A 9,407-nucleotide genomic window follows, 5' to 3' on the forward strand; every position below is an offset into this window, starting at 1 on the left:
TTCAGAGAAAATTATCTTAATTTTTGTTTATAAATTAATTTTTAAAAGAGTTTTCTATTCCATAATTTCAGCTAAAAGTTCTTTTAAATAGAAGAAACACTTTCATAAAACTAATTAAATGAATTCAAATGCACTCTTTGGATCTCGAAAGCTCCTCGTGACTTTTGAAAAGCCATGTAAAATGAGCTATAATTACCCTGCCCATTATCATGGTCAAATTTGATCTTTGACAACCATGCTAGAAGTTATAGCTCGTTTAAAATGATTTTTGAAAAGTAAAAATGAGCTTTTTTTTTTTTTAATCCATTTAGCTATTTTATGAAAATGTTTCTCGAAGTTTAAAGAGTTTTTAAAAATTAATTCTAAAAGAGAAGGTGCTTTAAAAACTTAATCCTAAAACAAAAATTAAGATAACTTCATTAGAAAATTCTTTTACAGAAAATAAAAAAGCAAAATTCACGTTAGACAGGCCGTTGTTCCAAGTCCAAGCTACCCATAAATATTTGCAACCCCAATGTAGGGATGCACGTGCAGGGACATGTGGGGTTGGGTTAGGTGTGCAGTTCAACCCTGGAGGTGCAGTAAATGCCCTTACATGGAATTGTGGTGCAGTCTTGAGAGTAACGAGGAGGGCATGGAAGAGTAGAGTACAGTACGGTTATTCATAAATATGCCAACAATCCTAGTAGAGAAAATTCCTCCGCCGACAGTTTTTACCTAAGAAAATGATGTTTCCCTGCGAATTTATAGTAAATTTTGGTATATCCTACGCGGTTTGATGAGATTAAAAATGTGATGAGTGTGAGAAATTTATATGAAATTAATTAAATTCAATTTAACGTACTAAATATATATGCAACATAGATTGGACGAGACAATAGAATTGTCAGAAATTTGTGGTCATTTTTCATGCTCGATTAAACTTACTAAATATATTTTAACATGTTTAGTACATTAGAGTAATAAAATTGTCAAATCTTGTTCAATCTAAGATTGAGGTTGTTGAGTAAGAAACGGAGACACGCGAACTTAATTTTTATTTTAAATTTTTTATCCAACGCACTAATAACTAAACATACTCTCGAACGTTAACATTGTGCAAATTGACAACATCTCCTAAAACTCATAAATTTGTTCTATTATATACTTAAAATGAGTTAATAAATGTGAAAAAGTCAACCAAGATTCCCAATAATTTGAATTTGTGCTCGCAGCATATGGGCGATTCCATTTCTTGATAATATAAATCAAAATCACTCAATTCCTTTGCTAAACTGCATATGATGCATTAGATTATTATCAAAGGAGAAGGAAGAAATTGTTACGTGTTGACACATTTGGTCGATTCACTGGGGCCCATGGCCCACTCATGTCGAACTACGTGGCATCCTAGTCGAGGCTCCCAGACCAACAGAAGTCAACCAGCATACAGAAACAACACCCATGACGTGGTCCAAATGCTAGCGTCAAAGTGAATAGGTTGAGGTGGTTTGTCCTGCCGAGGTCCATTATACTGAGGCTCATACGCCTTAAGCAGCACTCCTCCTACGAGATCCGATCTTATACAAGGATCATTCCTGATTAATTGATGGGACAACCATCATAGAGTGCAAACATCTTGTCTTGTCAAAGCAGCGACGACTCAGCCGATTAATAAATGTGTAGCAGACTAGGAAGTTAAGTATAATGTCTATAATTTGACATGTAAACTTACGAGATGAGGCTACGTGTACTCCCAACCGAGACCATGATCTAACTTGTAATACTATAAATACTCCCCCATACATCTCTCAAAAAAATAATGCAAGATTCAATACAAGAACCAAGATTACACATGTTTACTCTCTTAACACACATTATTCAACAGTCTCTTTACTCTCTTGCAAGATACACGAATTCATACAGGCATTTTATGAACATTGATTAGTAATTATTGTACAATCGTTATGCAAACATCTCGTCGAATTTCAAACATTCTCGTCCCGCACTTTTGAGCTGTTCTCACGCCCTTGATCTGTCCATTTGAGACCGTCCACGTATCTTAGCATGTTGGATTAGACTTACGTGTGCGCGGGTGAGTTTGGCATCTATTGACAACATTTTTTTGGGGTCAACAGAAATCTTATGATATAACTACATTAATTAAAAGTTTAAGCGGTCGAAAGGTAAGATAAATATTTATTCGTATATTTAATTTTGTACATGCCTCTTGACATGTAGATCATATACGTTTTTCTATTAAAAACTTTACACAAATTTTTTTGGTCAATGATTATCATCTTGAATACCTTATTTAAAAGTTTAAAATCAAGCCGTACATTACTTAAAATAATGAACATTGTTTGTAAAGAGGTTGGTTGGCCTTAAAAAAAAAAAAAAATTTCAGATTTGCTAAGCTGAGATTTCATTGTCGATGTTGCATAAAATAATTGTGTGAGTGCATGTTTGTTGAGAAATATAGTTTATCTATGGGAGATGAAATATAAGTCAACATTAGAATCCAAATTTGTAAAATGAACATGGGCTTAATGCTAAAATAAAACTATAAAAGAAATTAGTTGTCTTTCTTTCCCAAAATATACTTGTGAATAAAGAAATGTAATAATCGTACCAAAATCAAGGCAATACTCAAGCTTAATCACGTAGATATACAATTTTGCAAATGTTATTATGCTTGGATCTTTGACTCTTTGCCAGTGTCTAATTTGACTATGTGAGATTAATCATTTTTGATAAAAAGCCAAGAATTTGTTTGTTTTCTTCTCTCATATATGGTCCGATCTTCTTTGGAATCCAAACCTTGTTGAGTTCCATTAAAGATCAAAAATTACCAAAACAATAATTTGAAGATCCTAGTGTGCTAGAGCAGCATGTAAGAGGAGGCTTTATTCATTGATGGAGCAAGTAGATACTGAGCTTAATCGTAAAAAGTCCACATTGAACAATAGTTCGATCCAAAAATTGTTTGAACAATAGAGTTTGAAGATGAAAAGTGTGGTAGTAGTAAAACGGTCATTCCAACTTCGCACTGAAAGTAGTGGGGGCAAGTTGCAAGTCATGTTAGATAAGTGACACCACCTTCTTAATCAAGGACAATGAAAACAATGACCAAACTATAAACTTCCCAAATTTAGGGTTCGATAATAAATTTACACGATTTCCATCAGTAACAATCCTAAAAATGATCATGAGTATGAGAAATACGATACTTGCCCAATGATAACGAGTATGATTATGGCATATGAAATGTAATTTTTAAACTTTTATTGTATTCATTATCTTCGGACTCTTTTTTTTTTTTTTTTTTTTTTTTTTTTTTTTTAATTTATTTATTTTTTTTGGGCTTTTTTTTTTTTTTTTTTTTTTTTTTTGTCATTACTAAAATACATTGAAGATAATTACGTGTTGAAAATGACTCAAAGTAACCGTAGTGCATTATCATAGTGATAAAATATACTGAAAAATCATATGTTTTGAGTTTCTATTAGTAAAGAAGGGAAATGTACTTGCTATAGGTAGCTAGAGTCATCAAATTTGATGTTGACTTTGAACCTTTACTTTAGGGGGTCTACGTAATAAATAGAGCGAGTCATTCAAAAATTATTGGCCAAAGGCACTTTATTGGTTGAATGTGCTAAGATTCCACCATTTTGTCTATCCGATGTGAGCATAAAATCAATCAATTCATTATACCATTCACATTGATATCATAAGGTAGGTTTTCATTTTGAGTTTCTTCATATGTATAGAATTTATTTCACATAAGGTATACAAAAATCTCACATGAATGTGGGTTTCATATAAATAAAAAAGTGTCAAAAAAATCCACTCCACCCCTTGCTATGAGTGGTCTGTGCGGATCTGTGAAATTAGAATCTGTAAGTCCAGCATCTCTCTTTTGTTTTCACTTCTGCGTCTTGTAAAACTGTTTCTCGTAAAATTATTCTAGGTCAATTTTAACTGTTCTTCTAATAAGATAAAGTACGTTTCAAAATTATTCAAACGAATTCAAAAACAGCTTTTTATTTTCAAAAATGGTATTTGACATTTCAAAATGTCTTACCAAATGAGCTCATAAACATGTCTTTATTTCATCGTTATTTTTAAGATACATAAATTTGAAAAATCGTGATTATGATTTAACAGCAAATAATTCATAGGCTGCCCTCTAAAAAGAAAAAAGAAAAAGAAAAGAAAATTGTCTCCATCGAAAGGCTAGGTATCTTGCTATTGAAGGTAGGTTATCTCATTTACTCACTCTGAACTTTGATTTTTCAAGGGCAAATCTTTAGAAATAAATTCTTTTGTCTGCATTAAATCATTCATAATAATGCAGGAATGTACCAATTACCTCGTCAGTGCGGAATTTTGAGGTGCATTTATGTGCAGTAATGTTTAGGAACATTAAAGAGAATAATAGCATTTACATCAGTAAATTTATTTTATTTACTAATTACTATCAAATGTCACATTTGATTTATCTTTTAAAGATTGACGAACACTAATAATTATGTCTTTTTAGACTCGTAGCTCTAACATATTTTATTGGCCCGTATGGACGGTTTGCAAACTTAGGCTACGAGCTCTTTACACACTTTTTCCATGTGAAATTTTGTCTATGCTAGATATTTTTTGGGTCCGAGTAGTAATCACAAACGATCATAAACGAGTGAATTGCCTAAATGGTCATTGAATTTTGTAAAAAAATTTCAAAGGGTCACTGAATTTTAAAAATCACTTAAATAGTCACTGAATTCTACAAAATGTTTCTACGAGATTACTGAACTTTGCAAAAAGGTTTACACGAGATCACTAAACTTTGCAAAAAGTTTCCACGAGGTCACCGAATTCAGTGACCCCTGAAAAACCTTTTGCAAATTTTAGTGACTATTTAGATGATTTTTAAAGTTCAGTGACCTCGTAATAACCTTTTGCAAAGTTCAGTGACCATTTAGATTATTTTTAAAGTTCAATGACCCTTTGGAAACCTTCTACAAAGTTTAGTGATTATTTGAATAATTCACTCGATCATAAACATTATGAGTACGTTTAGCTAAGCACCCAAAAAAAATTAAATTACCTTTTTTACGTAACTTCTTATTTTTAAATATGCTTAAATAACTTACTTTATTATTCTAAGTGAAAAAGAAACTACTTTTAAGGTACAAGTATGTCTACTAAACATTTTATGCTTAATTGTAAATTATTCCTAACAATGGTAATGGGGTGGCAAATAGGGAGCAAAAGCAAGTAAGTGGGAAGGGAACAAAGGCACATGAGATCGAAATGATTAGAGGAATTCACATGGGCTTTGGGAAACTTTAACCCCGTGCCTTTTCGTACAATCATATTTTCTCTAACACGCTCTTGACCAAGACGATGCAAACTCGTCTCTAAACCAAACGCCGCATTATTCTTATTATATTGGTTTTTTAGCATAGGATTATCAGAAAAGATGTCTATGAACTTGTTGCATCCATATTTTTTTAGAATAAGCTCCCGTTTGGTCCTATTTTTTTCGAATTTTAATGGTTAGAATAGTATTTTTTAAAAAAATATGTGATTGAAAAATAATAACAAATTTCTAATTTACGTATAACATTATTTTATGAAAGATTGTGTGATTGAAAATAAGAGAGAAAAAGAACGAGGAGAATGGGGGCAAACGGGGGCTAAATTTCATGAAAAGCTGTAAACTGTGATAAAACCGTACAAAAATTATGAATTCAATTGCAAAATTATTTTATTAAACTAATATGTGATTGAAATTGAATTTTAAAGAATCTCTTCCAATGGGACTAAAAGGCACGATGAGCACTGCAAAAAGAAACTGCACCCACATATCTAAAGCCATTTCCAACTTCCCTTGGATGCTTTTACTGCACAATTAGATGAGATCATAGAGAAGGGGATTTATCATCAACTTTGCACAATTCAGCATATATTCCATGTCTCGCCAGGTTCATGTCCATCTCTACCTAACAACTTTAACTATGCGGGCAATTGACGTCTGAAAGAATAATGCTATTTATCTCTAGTAGATATGAACATGAGACCAGTGCATGATCATGTTTATCTGATGAATAGCATTATTTTTCAAGAAAATCAAAATACATAAGTATTATACTATCATTAAACAGTAACACTAGCATTCAAGAGGATGAGATGTACATTTCAGAAATAACCTAAAGGAAGAGATGAAGAAAAGATCCTCATCTCTGTATTAAAATATTCATAAACAATTCAATATCTGATTGGACAGACATGTTTATATATTCTCTTGACATTGCTGAAAAGAAACCAATACAAACCATAAGACATTCAGACATGAATTTGGTTGCAAAAACTAACTTAACAAAGATTTTCTCTTCTACATTTGCCTATACCCCTAAGCTCCAGAAATCCCATGGGAAAGCTCAACACAATCAAACAACCATGAGAAATACAAAAAAATGGCACACAAATTAAATCTGAAGAACTGAAACACTACCATCAGACCCATGATGTAGCGTTTCCCCTTCTAACTGCCGTGTTCGTCTACATTTAGGCAGGAAAGGTGTTAGTAGAATAGCTAGAAAAAACAGGTTAATGGTTTGGCTAATACTAATACTAAAGCTTCATCACCTTCCTCCACCCCCGAGAGTTCAACTAACAACTTGATCAGTTGCTAGGAAAATCGAGCTCCAACATTTTGTTGGACTCTGTAATAACAGTATAATCATTGAGACTCAGCACGAATCTTTGAATGATTATGCTCTACTATAGTAAAATTAAGATTCCCTAATCATCTGAGTTCCTAATTTGTAATTTCTGTTCTGTTAGTCGATAAGAGACTGCCTACCGCGAATGAACAATTGCCATAAGTTGGTCCTACATGGTTAGACTTCCACCTTCCAGACGACACCATCAATGCTCTTATTGTGAGTTCCTTCCAAAGCTGCAACCTTAGCTCGGGATGCTGCAAGGGCAATTGCAGACTTTCCCCTTTCGTCCTGAGGGAGTTCACATGCTTCACTGATGGACCCCGATCTCAAGTCGGCTGGTGGAATAAAACAGTCCATTGATAGGCCGGGAATGTTGAATGCAACCTCTTCAATTGTCCAAGCTTCTTCCATCCTTGTTTTTGTATGGCTCATTGCTGTCTCTCCAAACCGGAAAAGCGTAGCAATGGAACGACCAGAGTGGGCAATCATGATTCCTTCCACGGGCCTGTAATCATCTAAGTAAGAATTGATGGTCGTCTCCCAGTATACTGCATCGCCTCCATTAGATTGGATGCGGGTGAGATGTGAATCCTCCATGTGAACAAGAAGCCCCGTCTTCTGACTGAAGTAGCCAAACAAGACATGCCTTATGATTTCTGCTGGTCCCTCACTCCTGGCTCCCAATGTTTGTGGGTCGGCAGAAAGCTTCAGAATGAAGCAGTCGTCACCATTGATCTTCTTCTCTCCAATGCATATGGCACTGGCAAACATGTTGGCAGTGGTTCTTGGATCAAGACCCTGCAAAGTAGATTACGCACGTCTACACAATATCAGATGGCCAGAAAAGAAAATTTTGGCAAAAATTGGGCTGTATAAATGATGAGAACAAATCATCACCTGAAGAGCACGGCGCAAAGGCCTAACAGGCCCCTTTGCAGTGTGAGCACCAAGCCAGGGAGTGTGCCTCCAGACGAGTTTGCCATTACAACCAGCATGAACTTTACTACCCCCAACTGCAAGCTCCACGTACCACATGTCAGGATTCATCTGCCAGAGAACAAACCCACCGGGCTCTGCAGCTCTAGCCACATTCCTGTTCTTCACTACCTTTGTTGCAGTTTCAAACTCCGAAGCTACCATCTTCAATTTTCCCATGGCATATGCATTCTTAATCGAATTCTGGATCTTTTGCCCTCCTGATGCAGCTGTATACTGTTGCAATATGTACTGGGCAGAAGAATTTTCCTGCAAAATCACAAACCCACATCAGACAGCAATATTGAGCATTTTTCCAGAGTGACAAGGAGCCCAGCACTGTCTAATAAACAGAAATCAGATAAAACAACCGCATCCAAATTTTCTGTAACCATTACAATTTCTTTGCTTAAAATCTAGCCACCTTGGTTCAGTTTAGCATTAATTCATATATATTCATGTAATTTCATTCAATTGCACAATTTTAGCATAACATACTCTCCCAAGAATAATTCAGAATTTACTTCAACTTTAACAACTCCAGCATGCTTCACAGAAATACACACACACACACACACCTATACAATTTATGTACAGGGATGTGTGTGTGTGTGTGTGGAGATAGAGAGGCGTACAATGGGAGTGTCTTTGATGCTCAGATGAGGCAATGGGTCAGTAGTGCTAACGTGCACAGGGGCGAGAGGGGCACCCATGACCCCAAGCAATAGCCTCAGATCAGACCTCTTGTTGTACCCATTCCCATTGGAACCCGCCGCCCCTCCTGGAAGGGAGGGGGTCCGGGTTAACTGCCCGCGAACCCACTGCCCGAGCCCCGACCCGAGCCGCTTCGAATCCCCGATTTCTCCGCCGTCTGGATCCGGACCCTCCATCAACGGCGTTAGCGTCTCCCCGACTAACCTCAGGCTCCCCGATCTCGCTATCATCGTTTCGACATAATTACCGTTACCACCACTCTTTTTTCTCCGGAGAAGACTCGTTATCGGAGACCCACTCCGACTTGAACTCTTAGCCCGTGACCTCCCCGGCGATAACCCCCTCACCACCTCGTCCTTTAGCACCGAGAAAAAACCTTGCTTTTTCTCCATTTTTTCCCCAACAAGACACTTAAAGCAGTATATAACAGGCCAAAAAAACGTGGTTTCCTTGTATCTATAAATACTCTGCTAAACTTCAGAGAGTGAAATACGAGCAATAAGCGAGAGTCATCAGCATTTTCTATAATCCCACAACAAAAATCTTGATCACAAATGTGATTATGATAGTATCAAGGGACGAAGGTAATGTGGCGTTTTAGAAAGAGAGTTTTGGGCAATAGACAGAGAGTGTTGGTGTGCTAAACAAGGAGATTTTTTCAGTTAGCGAAAAGTTGAGGGCGTGAGCGCAGTGATAAAAAACTTTAGGAAGAGAGTGGCGTTTTTAGAGAGAGAAAATGCTGAGAGAGTGACAGCGTGGGACCGATGGTGGAGAGAGAAAAGAGTGTGTGCTGCTACTTTATTGACGGTGAGGGCTAAATTTTAGGTGCAGTCCTCAATGTCTGGTGAATTGTAGATTCAGTTCTCTACGTTTTTGTAAATTGTAGATTCAGTCCTGAATGTCAAGGAATTGGTCGTATATTATGGGCTTGTTTGTGTCACATTATTCTAAAAAAATGCATTCTTAAATGGTCATTAGACATTATTTCAATCACACATTCTTCAATAAAATAAT

The 9,407-nt window shown here is 35.8% G+C and overlaps 1 protein-coding gene across 1 annotated transcript; it reads right to left on the bottom strand.

Annotated features, from left to right (window-relative positions):
* Nucleotides 1-6,181: 6,181 nt before the first annotated feature.
* Nucleotides 6,182-9,104, bottom strand: LOC111411982. The gene is made up of 3 exons (XM_023042695.1): nucleotides 8,315-9,104; nucleotides 7,602-7,949; nucleotides 6,182-7,502 (listed from the first exon to the last, which is right to left on the bottom strand). Exons 1-3 carry the CDS (start codon nucleotides 8,783-8,785, stop codon nucleotides 6,879-6,881), a joined length of 1,443 nt encoding a protein of 480 aa, XP_022898463.1. The 5' UTR covers nucleotides 8,786-9,104; the 3' UTR covers nucleotides 6,182-6,878.
* Nucleotides 9,105-9,407: the final 303 nt, after the last annotated feature.

Source organism: Olea europaea, chromosome 16 (assembly GCF_002742605.1).
Source record: "Olea europaea var. sylvestris chromosome 16, O_europaea_v1, whole genome shotgun sequence".
Taxonomy (NCBI): Eukaryota; Viridiplantae; Streptophyta; class Magnoliopsida; order Lamiales; family Oleaceae; genus Olea; species Olea europaea.

Excerpts from the sequence above, each read along its gene's own strand:
- LOC111411982 (XM_023042695.1), bottom strand. The coding sequence starts at position 8,785 with ATGGAGAAAAAGCAAGGTTTTTTCTCGGTGCTAAAGGACGAGGTGGTG. Across the intron at positions 7,950-8,314 it reads GCATCAAAGACACTCCCATT|GAAAATTCTTCTGCCCAGTA; the intron begins GTACGCCTCTCT and ends GTGATTTTGCAG. Across the intron at positions 7,503-7,601 it reads CTTTGCGCCGTGCTCTTCAG|GGTCTTGATCCAAGAACCAC; the intron begins GTGATGATTTGT and ends TCTACTTTGCAG.